At 38.6% G+C, this 16026-nt stretch overlaps 1 protein-coding gene across 10 annotated transcripts in view; it reads right to left on the minus strand.

Moving 5' to 3' along the window:
• LOC128693470 (sodium/calcium exchanger Calx) overlaps positions 1-16026 on the minus strand; it is a 386089-nt gene that overhangs the window by 36188 nt on the left and 333875 nt on the right. For all 10 annotated transcript variants that reach the window (XM_070097314.1, XM_070097312.1, XM_070097307.1 and 7 more), the window contains 4 exons: positions 15566-15759; positions 9866-10010; positions 9563-9741; positions 755-905 (listed from right to left, as the gene is read on the minus strand). In XM_070097314.1, the coding sequence (XP_069953415.1) occupies positions 755-905; positions 9563-9741; positions 9866-10010; positions 15566-15759 (669 nt within the window). The remainder of the gene's footprint in view (positions 1-754; positions 906-9562; positions 9742-9865; positions 10011-15565; positions 15760-16026) is intronic.

Here is a 16026-nt window from a genome sequence, read left to right on the forward strand (position 1 = left end):
TGGCTTCATGCTGGGAAGGATCTCCTTCTCTTTCCTGGCAGGATGCGAGTGTCTCAGAGGTAAGATTTGTGCTTGAATATGGTGTAACCATTCTACCCAGGATGACTACAGTGTGTCAAAACACTGGGTCTTCAAGAGAAAAGGAGGGCTAACTGTTTCAGAACAGACCATGTGGCTGTTCTAGCAGGGCAGCTAAGAGTGTGCATGCTTATGATATGAATAGGAGAATTTCTAATTTGTACATTCTGTATATTGTCTAGAATATATCCCTATTTTTGTAATAGTAGTTTAAATAACCTGTTGAGAGGGCTGGTGAAAAGATTTCAGAGACTGAGGACAACCAGTCATGAATGTAAGTATTACGCTAGACTTTATAAGGCCTTTGCTTAAGCTACCCCACACTAGAACATATAGTGAGAACCGTACTATCAAAGTAAAAGGGGAAACAACGTAACAGTGAACTAATCTAAAGAACATATTATTACAGTGGTATACAATACCAACAACATAAGGAATTAGACACAGGCTGAAGAACTAATTGCCTCATCTTCTACTGTCTCCTGTGTACAGATCTTCAAGACTGAGGCACTGATTACCTCATTTTTGCCAGTCACTGAATTAATCAAGATAATGGTTGGTAAAATGACTTCAAATAAAGATATCCAAGTATTGCACATATGTCTAATTCCTCATGTTTGTAATATCTAAAACTGTATTAATTAAAAAAGATTTAGTGCTAATTGAAAAGACACACCTGTAACAGAATCACGAAGGCCTACAAGACAACCAAAAATAGCAGCCAAGTCTCCAATAATGGCTGTGAGAACACCAATTACTGCTAGAGAGACAAAGAAACACAACCAGCCACCAAGGATGCTGGGTGGAGGCACCAGTGCAAAGATTATCTGTGGAAAAGCAAAAATATAATCAATGAATAAACATGGGATATTAGCTTCTGAATTTTTATTCATCATTACTTAACAGAAAATACACAATAAAAAAAATTATTAATTACTATACTTGTGGGCTTGAAAGCCTCCAGATCCCCAGTTAAAATCGTGCGTGTACCATTGACTACCGTACTATGCATTTTAATTTATCAAATCCTCTCAATGGGGTTCCGTGGTGCTGGCGAGGGACACTTCATCTGCCCTCCCCCTCCTTGGATCACAGCTGAATGCCTCCCATTCTCCAGGGTGCTGTATGACCTGGTGGCTAACACGATGGTCTGGAGTTTTGAGACTCTCTGATTGTGGGTTCTAACCCTATCCGTGGTATGGTTTGCTGTATGACTCACAGTGCTCAGTTATAAACTCCATTCTTGAATAAATGTGAAGGAGTCAGCATGTAATATCACTGCCAGCAAGGACAGTTTTTTTTTTTTTTTTTTTTTTTTTTTTTTTATTATCACACCGGCCGATTCCCACCAAGGCAGGGTGGCCCGAAAAAGAAAAACTTTCACCATCATTCACTCCATCACTGTCTTGCCAGAAGGGTGCTTTACACTACAGTTTTTAAACTGCAACATTAACACCCCTCCTTCAGAGTGCAGGCACTGTACTTCCCATCTCCAGGACTCAAGTCCGGCCTGCCGGTTTCCCTGAATCCCTTCATAAATGTTACTTTGCTCACACTCCAACAGCACGTCAAGTATTAAAAACCATTTGTCTCCATTCACTCCTATCAAACACGCTCACGCATGCCTGCTGGAAGTCCAAGCCCCTCGCACACAAAACCTCCTTTACCCCCTCCCTCCAACCCTTCCTAGGCCGACCCCTACCCCGCCTTCCTTCCACTACAGACTGATACACTCTTGAAGTCATTCTGTTTCGCTCCATTCTCTCTACATGTCCGAACCACCTCAACAACCCTTCCTCAGCCCTCTGGACAACAGTTTTGGTAATCCCGCACCTCCTCCTAACTTCCAAACTACGAATTCTCTGCATTATATTCACACCACACATTGCCCTCAGACATGACATCTCCACTGCCTCCAGCCTTCTCCTCGCTGCAACATTCATCACCCACGCTTCACACCCATATAAGAGCGTTGGTAAAACTATACTCTCATACATTCCCCTCTTTGCCTCCAAGGACAAAGTTCTTTGTCTCCACAGACTCCTAAGTGCACCACTCACTCTTTTTCCCTCATCAATTCTATGATTCACCTCATCTTTCATAGACCCATCCGCTGACACGTCCACTCCCAAATATCTGAATACGTTCACCTCCTCCATACTCTCTCCCTCCAATCTGATATTCAATCTTTCATCACCTAATCTTTTTGTTATCCTCATAACCTTACTCTTTCCTGTATTCACCTTTAATTTTCTTCTTTTGCACACCCTACCAAATTCATCCACCAATCTCTGCAACTTCTCTTCAGAATCTCCCAAGAGCACAGTGTCATCGGCAAAGAGCAGCTGTGACAACTCCCACTTTGTGTGTGATTCTTTATCTTTTAACTCCACGCCTCTTGCCAAGACCCTCGCATTTACTTCTCTTACAACCCCATCTATAAATATATTAAACAACCACGGTGACATCACACATCCTTGTCTAAGGCCTACTTTTACTGGGAAAAAATTTCCCTCTTTCCTACATACTCTAACTTGAGCCTCACTATCCTCGTAAAAACTCTTCACTGCTTTCAGTAACCTACCTCCTACACCATACACTTGCAACATCTGCCACATTGCCCCCCTATCCACCCTGTCATACGCCTTTTCCAAATCCATAAATGCCACAAAGACCTCTTTAGCCTTATCTAAATACTGTTCACTTATATGTTTCACTGTAAACACCTGGTCCACACACCCCCTACCTTTCCTAAAGCCTCCTTGTTCATCTGCTATCCTATTCTCCGTCTTACTCTTAATTCTTTCAATTATAACTCTACCATACACTTTACCAGGTACACTCAACAGACTTATCCCCCTATAATTTTTGCACTCTCTTTTATCCCCTTTGCCTTTATACAAGGACAGTTATTTATTGTATTTGGAGACATTACTTCAAATTAAAACTTTTATTTCTGTTATGCAATACAAAGATAATGTAGTTTACATGTAGTAAAATATTGTTAGGCACAAAAGAAAGCCACTAGTATGAAAGGCATTTAAACTAATCCTAATACTGTACTTAAGAACTAGATAGATTCTTAACTAGGATTTCTTATGCAGTTAACTAAAATTAACCCTTAAACTGCCCAAACGTAGATCTACTTTCACGCGCGTAGCACTCCGAACGTAGATCTACGTTTTTTACATGCTTTCAAATGGGGATAATAAAGGTCGGAGTGCTACACACGTGAACGTAGAACTACATTTGGACAGTTTAAGGGTTAAATGTATAAGAATACATGTAGCTACATGAACAAAGGTACAATTTAAAAAAATCTGCCTTATTATTTCAAACTGATTCAATGATCTTCAGTTAACTAGGATTTCTTAAGGAGTTAACTACTATTATATGCACAATAAATTTTTAATTTAAAATGATATCTGAAATTTGATATTTTTTGAGGACCAAGAATTCTGAACTTATTTACCATAAATTTGTCATGCAATATTTTCTGAGTAAAAGAGAATGCTTGCCAAAATTGCTAACTCAAAATGATATCAGAAATTCAGAATTTTATTCAAGTAAACCTCTTGAATATTATAAAATGACAGAGCATACCGACAGCATGATGATAATAACACGTGGATTATGGAATTTTATTTTGGGTATCTTTATTTCAGAAACGTTTTCCCGCACGGTGGCTTCTTCAGTCCAATGCAGAAAAAGGTGGAAGATGAGGAGAAGTTTGAGATAATCAGTCCCTCAGCCTGGGCTGAGGGACTGATTACCTCAAACTTCTCAGAGACAAGTAAAACATAAGGTTCTATTAGTGGCTAAAGATGCCATATAACTTCGTATTTTACTTGTCTCTGTATGAAATGATAAAATCACTAGTGGATAAAACTCTCAAATCAAATACCATAACCTCACAGTATGTCATTATCATCATATTTCAGTATTATGTGATGAGAAAACAATCTGAAAACATATTTATTTCTTTATTTTTTCTCAAGAGATGACCAATTTTACCTATTTTATGTATTTGTTTCTATCTTAAATGCTTTTAAGTACGTAATGGGACACAAGCGCAACCAATGTGACATTTTATTGTGGGAACATTTTGCTCTCTAGGAGCTTTGTCAAGCTGTTACAAACAATACATGGACACAGAGGGTATATAAAGGCTTAGAGTGAGGTGTAGTAGTTGTAATACTAATGGAGGTGGTAGTGATACATATGGTGGAAAAAGTCAGCTTGTATACGAGTAAAAAAAAAAGTTATTAAAGTTATTGCTTGGGTAGCATAAAAAGAGGTTGGGCAAATATTTCTAGTTGGATTTGAGAAGGTCTGTTTCAGTGTTCCTCCTCTTTTATGTTCTTATGTAGTATCAGCAGTAACTATGTGATGGCAGGGCTTACTGTTTTGAGGAGGATTCTTGCTAAGACCTCAAAGATAATGAAGGTGCCTTTCTTTTTTTTTTTTTTTAACAAGTTTGCCGTCTCCCACCAAGGCAGGGTGACCCAAAAAGAAAGAAAATCCCCCCCAAAAAAATACTTTCATCATTCAACAATTTCACCTCACTCATATATAATCACTGTTTTTGAAGAGGCACCTAGATAAAACAGTATAGAAGCATTTTTTTTTTTTTTTTTTTTTTTTTTTTTTTTTTTTTTTTTATTATTATCACACCGGCCGATTCCCACCAAGGCAGGGTGGCCCAAAAAAGAAAAACTTTCACCATCATTCACTCCATCACTGTCTTGCCAGAAGGGTGCTTTACACTACAGTTTTTAAACTGCAACATTAACACCCCTCCTTCAGAGTGCAGGCACTGTACTTCCCATCTCCAGGACTCAAGTCCGGCCTGCCGGTTTCCCTGAATCCCTTCATAAATGTTACTTTGCTCACACTCCAACAGCACGTCAAGTATTAAAAACCATTTGTCTCCATTCACTCCTATCAAACACGCTCACGCATGCCTGCTGGAAGTCCAAGCCCCTCGCACACAAAACCTCCTTTACCCCCTCCCTCCAACCCTTCCTAGGCCGACCCCTACCCCGCCTTCCTTCCACTACAGACTGATACACTCTTGAAGTCATTCTGTTTCTCTCCATTCTCTCTACATGTCCGAACCACCTCAACAACCCTTCCTCAGCCCTCTGGACAACAGTTTTGGTAATCCCGCACCTCCTCCTAACTTCCAAACTACGAATTCTCTGCATTATATTCACACCACACATTGCCCTCAGACATGACATCTCCACTGCCTCCAGCCTTCTCCTCGCTGCAACATTCATCACCCACGCTTCACACCCATATAAGAGCGTTGGTAAAACTATACTCTCATACATTCCCCTCTTTGCCTCCAAGGACAAAGTTCTTTGTCTCCACAGACTCCTAAGTGCACCACTCACTCTTTTTCCCTCATCAATTCTATGATTCACCTCATCTTTCATAGACCCATCCGCTGACACGTCCACTCCCAAATATCTGAATACGTTCACCTCCTCCATACTCTCTCCCTCCAATCTGATATTCAATCTTTCATCACCTAATCTTTTTGTTATCCTCATAACCTTACTCTTTCCTGTATTCACCTTTAATTTTCTTCTTTTGCACACCCTACCAAATTCATCCACCAATCTCTGCAACTTCTCTTCAGAATCCCCCAAGAGCACAGTGTCATCAGCAAAGAGCAGCTGTGACAACTCCCACTTTGTGTGTGATTCTTTATCTTTTAACTCCACGCCTCTTGCCAAGACCCTCGCATTTACTTCTCTTACAACCCCATCTATAAATATATTAAACAACCACGGTGACATCACACATCCTTGTCTAAGGCCTACTTTTACTGGGAAAAAATTTCCTTCTTTCCTACATACTCTAACTTGAGCCTCACTATCCTCGTAAAAACTCTTCACTGCTTTCAGTAACCTACCTCCTACACCATACACTTGCAACATCTGCCACATTGCCACGTACTATAAAAATATATAACATCCCTCCAAACTGCCAATATCACAAACCCCTCCTTTAACCCTTAAACTGTCCAAACGTAGAGTTGTAGATGCGTGGAACAGTCTTCCCAGTGGGGTGGTAGAGGCTAGGACCTTGGGTAGCTTTAAGAAGAAACTGGACAAATATATGAGTGGGAGGGGCTGGGTTTGATTGGTGTCATTGGGTACGGGAGTTATTTCTTGGGTAGCTTTGGGTAGAGGTCGTTTTGATAAGAACCTGCCTCACATGGGCCAGTAGGCCTTCTGCAGTGTTCCTCCATTCTTATGTTCTTATGCTATGTTAAGTGTATAAGTGGAAGATGGGTATTAAGAAAGGGAACATTAATAAGGTCTTGAGGATGTCTCTCCTCAAGAGATAACCCACAGTAATGGATTTAAATTAGATAAGTTTAGATTTAGAAAGGACATAGGAATGTATTGGTTTGGAAATAGGGTAGTTGATGAGTGGAACAGTCTACCTAGTTGGGTTATTGAGGCTAGGACTTTGGGTAGTTTCAAAATTAGGTTGGATAAATATATGAGTGAGAGGGGTTGGATTTGAGTGGGACTTGCAAATAAGTGGATAGAGTTATCAGAGCTTATTTCTTGGGTAGCACTGAAAATTGGGTTGGGCAAATGTTTTGTTAGCGGGATGGATTGTAAAGGACCTGCCTAGTATGGGCCAACAGGCCTGCTGCAGTGATCCTCCTTTCTTATGTTCTTATGTTCAAACTGGCTGAGAAGGCAGGCCCAGGCAGCTCAGAGCATGAGTACCCGTCCCGGACAAAGGACGATTAGCGAGTTAACGGACCATTTGCAAGCCAATGTTTAGACGAAATAATGGGACTATTTCCGAAATGAACGACTTTCAGGCCGGACAATTATTGAGTGACCACTGTACAAGCATATATATACATACATACCCCTCTGGGCTTTCTTTTATTTTTTCTAGTTCTTGTTCTTGTTTATTTCCTCTTGTCTCCATGGGGAAGTGGAACAGAATTCTTCCTCCGTAAGCCATGCGTGTCATAAGAGGCGACTAAAATGCCAGGAGAAAATGGCTAGTAACCCCTTCTCCTGTATAAATTACTAATTTTAAAAAGAGAAACTTTTGTTTTTCTTTTTGGGTCACCCTGCCTCGGTGGGATACAGCCGGTTTCATGAAAAAAAAAAATGTAGAAAACTGTGCTTTTCATTAAAAAAAAAAAAAAATATTTTCAAAATATTCGGAGTGCCATGCAAGTGAACATAGATCTACGTTTGGACAGTTTAAGGGTTAAAGTGTAGGCATTGTACTTCCCAATTCCAGTACTCAAGTCTGGCTATATAAAAATAACCAGTTTCCCCAAATCCATTCACTAAATATTATCCTGCTCACACTCCAACACCTCGTCAAGTCCCAAAAACCATTCGACTCCATTCACTCCTATCTAACATGCTCACGCATGATTGCTGGAAGTCCAAGCCCCTCGCCCACAAAACCTCCTTTACCCCCTCCCTCCAACCTTTTCGAGGATGGCCTCTACCCTACCTTTCTTCCCCTACAGATTTATACGCTCTCCATGTCATTCTACTTTGATCCATTCTCTCTAAATAACTAAACAACCCCTCTTCAGCCCTCTGACTAATACTTTTATTAACACAAAATCTTCTCTCAATTTCCACACTCCGAACTTTCTGCATAATATTTACACCACACATTGCCTTTAGGATATGTAAAAGAAGAAAATTAAAAGTGAATATAGGAAAGAATAAGGTTATGAGGATAACAAAAAGATTAGGTGACGAAAGGCTGGATAGCAGATTGGAGGGAGAGAGTATGGAGGAGGTGAATGTATTCAAATATTTAAGAGTGGACGTGTCAGCAGATGGGTCTATGAAGGATGAAGTGAATAACAGAATTGATGAGGGGAAAAGGGTGAGTGGTGCACTTAGGAGTCTGTGGAGACAAAGAACTTTGTCCGTGGAAGCAAAAAAGGGGAATGTATGAGAATATAGTTGTACCAACACTCTCGTATGGGTGTGAAGCATGGGTGATGAATGTTGCAACGAGGAGAAGGCTGGAGGCAGTGGAGATGTCATGTCTGAGGGCAATGTGTGGTATGAATATAATGCAGAGAATTCGTAGTTAGGAGAAGGTGTGGGATTACCAAAACTATTATCCAGAGGGCTGAGAAGGGGTTGTTGAGATGGTTCGGACATGTAGAGAGAATGGAACAAAACAGAATGACTTCGAGAGTATATAAATCTGAAGTTGAGGGAAGGCGGGGTAGGGGTCGGCCTAGGAAGGGTTGAAGGGAGGGGGTAAAGGAGGTTCTGTGTGCGAGGGGCTTGGACTTCCAGCAAGCATGCATGAGTGTTTTTGATAGAAGTGAATGGAGACAAATAGTTTTTAATACTTGATGTGCTGTTGGAGTGTGAGCAAAGTAACATTTATGAAGGGATTCAGGGAAACCGGCAGGCCGGACTTGAGTCCTGAAGATGGGAAGTACAGTGTCTACACTCTGAAAGAGGGGCGTTAATGCTGCAGTTTTATAACTGTAGTGTAAAGCACCCCTCTGACAAGACAGTGATGGAGTGAATGATGATGAAAGTTTTTCTTTTTCGGGCCACCCTGCCTTGGTGGGAATCAGCCGATGCGTTAATAAAATAAAAAATTGCCTTTAGACAGGACATCTCCACTGCCTCCAACCACTTCCTCACTGCAGCATTTACAACCCAAGCTTCACACCCATAAGTGTGTTGGTACCACTATACTTTCATACATTCCCTTCTTTGCCTCCATAGATAATGTTTTTTGTCTCCACATATACCTCAATGCACCACTCACCTTTTTTCCTTCATCAATTCTATGGTTAACCTCATCTTTCATAAACCCATCCGCTGACACGTCAACTCCCAAATACCTAAAACCATTCACTTCTCCCATACTCCCTCTCTCCAATGTGATATCCAATAAGCTGCTTTTATTTTGCTTGTGTCAGAAACAGCTGTTTCTAACACAATTAATTGGATAACAACAATCCCAAAGCAGAAATTGCATCTTCAGTGTGATAAATCTTAATTTTTTTTTACATGGGGATACTCTACACTAGAGGGTGCTTTCCTAAAATGGGACCAAAGGCACTATTGAGCATCTTGGGTATATACCTTTATCTTATTTACTTAACTTGATCTTACATGCTCAAGTTACCTTAGATGCTTACCATTATCATAGTTACTTAGATATTAAAGTCGCTTTATCTCAGGTACCATAATTGGCTCTATTTAAGGGATTACAATATGCTGTGAAAAATTCTGTTACTCAAGGCACAGTTTTGATCCCCAATTCAGTTTTTCATACATGACATTCAACAATGACACAAACCATGAATCTGTAGCAATTGGTACTATAACTTGGGCTTAAATTTAGTGTGAACACACTTCAAAATACATGTACAGGAATTAAATTTTAGTAAATTCATACAAAAAAAAAATATATAGTGTTTCAGGATATGCCTTACCTTCCAGCCAAAGGTAAGGAAGTGCATGAAATAGTCCATGCCAGATGCATTTTCAAGATCCCCGCCATTCACATTGAGAGCATCTTTAATCTGACCAATATAAGTCTCATGGTGTACTTGCAGTGAGTGAAGATTGGCATTTGTCATCATCATCATATTGCTCAAAACATTGTTAAAATCTGAAAAGAAAAAGATATAAAAAAAGTAGGCTAATAACTATAGTATATTCTCTTTTAATGTTGTAATACATTGTCTGATTCATTTTTTTATATATATGCAACAGTATATAAACATGTGACTCACCATCATCATTTGTAATTGTAACTGCAGTTCGATTTATTTGACCCAACTTTGCACCACCTTCAGGGTCAAACAATTCAACCTCAAAGTGTTCATCTTTCTCGGGGGCCATGTCATCAATGATAGGAATCTCAATGTTTTGTGTAATCTAGAAGGAATCATTATGATACAGAATCAATAAAAAAATCATTTTATTTTGTCCATTACATTACCACCAAACAAAAGTGTATATCACTGTACAGTGGACCCCCGCATAACGATTACCTCCGAATGCGACCAATTATGTAAGTGTATTTATGTAAGTGCGTTTGTACGTGTATGTTTGGGGGTCTGAAAGGAATAATCTACTTCACAATATTCCTTATGGGAATAAATTTGGTCAGTACTGGCACCTGAACATACTTATGGAGTGAAAAAATATCGTTAACCGGGGGTCCACTGTATTCTTATTAAGATGTCTTCTAAGCTTATGGAAGCTGCAGTAAGCCTATTTTTTAATTTTACTTCCCATTAATACCATGTATAGACTTAAAGTAAAATAAACCAAACTAGACTAAATGTTGCTCAAAATGCTACACTTTCTGATTATTGCATACTTTGTAATGAAGTGATTGGAAATGAATTCACTTTTGATGCCTCCACTGCCGCAACACACTAACTCACCTCCTTGCTGATAGTCCTACTATATCTACTCTAGTTTTTAATAGAACTGAACATGTTAGTGATTAATATGCAAAGTATTTGTTCTCTAACATGATATCAGGCTACTGTGTATTTATTTTACTTTTTTTTTGTGCCTAGCTGTATTGAGCACTTAATATATAATAGTGTAAACATGATATCAGGCATTGTAGACACATTCTATAATGAAAAAAAAAAAAAAAGTTCTTTTCCACCTTCCAGTATTTAACGCTGACCGTATGTGGTAACTAACCTAAGAGTGGTACGAACAGGACCCTCATGTAAACATATTCACTATGGCTTTGCTATGACATTACCTATTCCAAAACACATTGCATATTCCAGATCTTTCTTTAATCTTCCCAGGTAAGGTAAAGCAGCATCTATTTGACAAGAAAATAAGTGAAGATGTATGAGCAAGTCTTGCCAGCTGCTGCCCCTGTTGTATACAGGAGGGCCCCACTTTAGAGTGCTTTGCTTAATAGCATTTGGCTAATGCAGCAGTTTTCAATTATACACATTCTTCATTTATTCAGACTTCCTACAGTAAGTATGTTCACCACTCATTGCAAGCTAAGGATGAAAATATTTTAAGGTAAGTGTACTGCATATGCATTTTTTAGGCATAGCGATACTGCTCACAATATATGAGAGAGTAAACCCATCAGGCTTTTATATGCATTTGAAAATGAAAAAAGGCTATGCTTCACTTCACAGTGGTAGCCCTGAACCTAACCTGCTGAATATATGGGGCAGTCCTGTATAATATTTTGAGAAAGGAGGTGAGGGATGTCCTATTTCTCTGCTGACTCTAGCTTCACTTCTGCCAAAGTGGTGTTACTTTCTCTTCCACTAAACAGGACACTTATCAACATACATGGATCCTACAAAATATAAGTTGTACAGAAAATTCAGATATGTAATAACGCATTACATATACGATATTTTGCTGGGAACTAAAGCCATAGTCAACGCTGTTCTCTACATCCAGACAGCTCCCCACAACACTGTATTACAGTTTTTATTTGTTCTTGACTACTACTGTCTCAAATTCATCTTTCATACATGTTTGTTTGGCTTAAGTGTGGCGAGTTCCTGAACATTGGTACAATTTGATGCAGAAAATGTGGCTTTCATTTTCACAAATGCTGACTGTGCTGATTGCTCAACATGGCCCAATATATACCTCTTGAAGAAGGCACCTGATGTTGCATTCAACATTTTATTAGTTATTTGTTTCTTTGGTATGTTCGTTTGGTATAGGTTTTGCTAGTTCCTGTATGTTTGGTATAATCTGGTAAGCAAATGTGGCTTTTATTTTTACACTGTTGGTATGTAGTATGTGTGTATGTATACAAGATGATAAACCTTGTTATATTTAACTAAGCAACTATGCCACATTATCCCTCCCCACACTTTATAAGTGCTTCTTGTAATAACTAACAAATGTCTGTTAGGGTTATATCTGGACTATGACCCTATTTTTCATGCATGTTCTTTAGTTCATGTAATGCATTCCTGATTTTCAGGAATGAATTTTGCCAGTTACCTGAGGGTCCACTGTACCTGTTTTTTTTTTTTTTTTTTAACAAGTTGGCTGTCTCCCACCAAGGCAGGGCGACCCAAAAAGAAAGAAAATCCCCAAAAAGAAAATACTTTCATCATTCAACACTTTCACTTCACTCATACATAATTACTGTCTTTGCAGAGGCACCCAAATACAGCAGTTTAGAAGCATACATAAATATATACTGTATAACATATCCCTCCAAACTGCCAATATCAAAACCCCTTTAAAGTGCACGCTCTGTACACTTCCCATTTCCAGTACTCAAGTCCGGCTATATAAAAATAACCGGTTTCCCTGAATCCCTTCACTAAATATTACCCTGCTCACACTCCAACACCTCGCCAGGTCCCAAAAACCATTCGTCTCCATTCACTCCTATTTAACATGCTCATGCACGCTTGCTGGAAGTCCAAGCCCCTTGCCCACAAAACCTCCTTTACCCCCTCCCTCCAACCTTTTCGAGGATGACCCCTACCCCACTTTCCTTCCCCTACAGATTTATATGCTCTACATGTCATTCTACTTTGATCCATTCTCTCTAAATGACCAAACCACCTCAACAGCCCCTCTTCAGCCCTCTGACTAATACTTTTATTAACTCCATACCTTCTCCTAATTTCCACACTCTGAATTCTCTGCATAATATTTACACCACACATTGCCCTTAGACAGGACATCTCCACTGCCTCCAACTGCCTCCTCGCTGCAGCATTTACAACCCAAGCTTCACACCCACATAAGTGTGTTGGTACCACTATACTTTTATGCATTCCCTTCTTTGCCTCCATAGATAATGATTTTTTGTCTCCACATATACCTAAATGCACCACTTGCCTTTTTTTCTTCATCAATTCTATAGTTAACCTCATCCTTCATAAACCCATCCACTGACATGTCAACTCCCAAATATCTGAAAACATTCACCTCTTCCATACCCCCTGTCTCCAATGTGATATCCAATTTTTCTTTATCTAAATAGTTTGATACCCTCATCACTTTACTCTTATCTATGTTCACTTTCAACTTTCTACCTTTATACACCCTCTTGATATCTCCATTATTTTAGGTAAGGTTAAGTTTGCATAAACTAATTATATTTAACCCTTTGAGGTCCTTGCCATAGGTCTACGGCTCTGAGTTGAGGATCCAAACCGTAGATCTATGCCATGAGCTCAGCTCACTCTGATAAGCTGTGAGTGGTAAATTTGGGCCTAGATATGAGAGAATACATCTCTGTGGTATGTGTGCACCACATAAAACAAATCCTGCAGCACACAGTGCATGAGAGAAAAAACACTGTAATTTTCGATTAAAACAGCGACTTTGCAGTGCTTTCTTTATGTTTTTTATAGTTGTATTTGCAATTTCTTGGTCTTGTTTGATAGAATAGAAGATATTTTACAGAAATAGAGATGATTCTGATTTGTTTTAATACTGGAAATGGCTTGAAACTGAGCTCAAAGTAGCGGAAATGTTAAATTTTTGCCGATGTTCAAGAGTAAACAAATGACCTCACACATCTAATACACACCAGCTGGTGGGTCTATTATATGTTCATAACTGTGGTGATATTATTTATACAATTATTACAATATTGCATAACAGTACATCTTCTATTTTTTGGTTTGAATAAAAATTCATTATGTGAATAAAAAATCAAAACAGAATTCATTTGTAAAGCCTGAAAACATAACTAATGAACAGAGGAAATGTTAGTTTTGTGCCTGGAATGCCTGCATTGTTTATTCGAGACCCTATTTTGTAACTGGAATATTTTGAACTTTGGCCAAATTACCAATTTCCGATCACTATATTTTGTAGTTGAAACAGTTGACTTGGCAATTTCTTGTGCTCAATCGATAGAATAGAAGTAATACTAGTGAAATAGCTAAGAATTTGGTCGACTGGGATAATGCAATTGGCCTAAAATGGGAGTCAAAGTCGGCAAAATCGCCAATGCGTAAATATCACTGACACATCAAAATTCGCGAGAGCATAATTTCATCAATTTTCCATCAAATTTAGTACTTTTTGTTTTATTACCTTCAGAAAAAGATTCTACCATCTCATATGAAAAAATATTTTTTTTTTTTTTTTTTTTTTTGAAAATTCTTGGACCCTGGTGCACATTTTGAAATTTGGCCTCTGGACCCTGAAAGAGTTAATCATTTATAACATATGAAAAATGGATTACAGAAAGTATGTTCTGGAAATAGATTAGAAAACAGGTAACCATGAAGAAGAGAGATTTAATATATACAATGTATATACCACCAAACCAAAGTTGTGCGTTAGTGTCAGCAATGCTTTTTCAGTAATCTTAAATTCTTTGTGTGGGTGCTGATGAACTACTAAAGAATGTAATCACTATAGTTTTACCTCCCTAAACTATTAGCGGACTTCATTACCCTCAGCTCAGCATGCCTCTTCCACTTTTCCAATTTCTCTATCAGGAAGCTTCATATTCTTTCATTAGCTAAGCTCTGTGTCCCCAATGTTGAGCACAAGTCACCAACAGATTTTAGACTGTTCATGTATCGTTTTGTGCCTCAACATGGAAAGCTCTCATGATGATGATAATTATCTTTAGTCTTCTTAAGGGCCTATTTCAGCTACTATACTAGGTTCAGCAACAAATCCCCCTCCTGTAAAGTAAAAGGACACAAATGCAACTAATGTAACATTTTATTGTGGCAACACTGCGCTCTCCAGGAGCTTTATCAAGCCGTTACGGCTCGGTAGAGCTCCTGGAGAGCAAAAAGTTGCCACAATAAAATGTCACTTTAGTTACATTTGCATCCTTTTACTTAATATATTGTCGGTAATTCTACCAACACTTTCGTTTTTTCTTTTTAGGCCACCCTGCCTTGGTGGGATACGGCCGGTTTGTTGAAAAAAAAAATTCTACCAATATTAATACAAATCCCCCTCCTGTCTAGCAATATTAGTCAGAGAGGACTGTCACAGGTTTGCTTAGCAAATAAGACCTTGTCATACTGGAGATAGTTGTCCCAACTGCATACCAATGGCAGCAGAAGATAACATACCAGAGGTTGATACTTGCTCATTTCTTCATAGCTTCTTAGGTCCAGTTTAAGAAAATTGGACAAGTCATTACTTTGGCCAGAAAAATATCTTCCATACTATGTTATCTATGCCTATTCTGCTATTGTTCCCTTCCTTTCCACATGTTCATGAAGATGCAGAAACTCACTCTCTTCTACTTGTTTCAAAGTTACTCAAACCATTAAAGTACTAACTTCAAATAACTGTGCTAATTAAATTATTATCCACCAAACCTAGTAACTGTATAATGTTTAACAAATTACTATTCACCCAACCTAGGCACTGTTTCCAGTTAATGTTTAGTAAATCATGCACCCAAACTGGTAGCTAACATTTTTAACAAAAGAAGAAAAAAAAATACAAATATAAATAACACAAAAACTTACCTCTGTGTGTTTGAAGACAAGTGTGCCTTCCCCACCTTGATAATCATGGCCAGAAATAGCACTCTTGTCAACAGTTCGCCATTTCACAGAAATTTCACCGTCAGCTCCATTCTTGCGCACGACTGGGATGACTGCATTCCCAACACTCTCTTTCACCAGGAAGCCTCGCTTTTGGAACATAACCATTCCGGGCTCTTCAAATATAATCGCAAGGAATTCAGTTACAATTTTATATGATTTTTAAATATACTGTACATGAAAGACAAATATTCTGTATTTAAATATGTCTTACCAAAAACTACAATTATATCAATGTTAGTCTAAATCAACTGATAACAGACTTATCTAAAGATTCTTTAGTAATTATAATGCAAAATTAAGACAATCCAAACTACTAAACTGATGTGACTACATATCCTGACACAGCTAAGACTAATAACAAAATGTGTTACAAAGTACGT

The sequence above is a fragment of the Cherax quadricarinatus genome, chromosome 57 (genome assembly GCF_038502225.1).
Source record: "Cherax quadricarinatus isolate ZL_2023a chromosome 57, ASM3850222v1, whole genome shotgun sequence".
Classification (NCBI taxonomy): Eukaryota; Metazoa; Arthropoda; class Malacostraca; order Decapoda; family Parastacidae; genus Cherax; species Cherax quadricarinatus.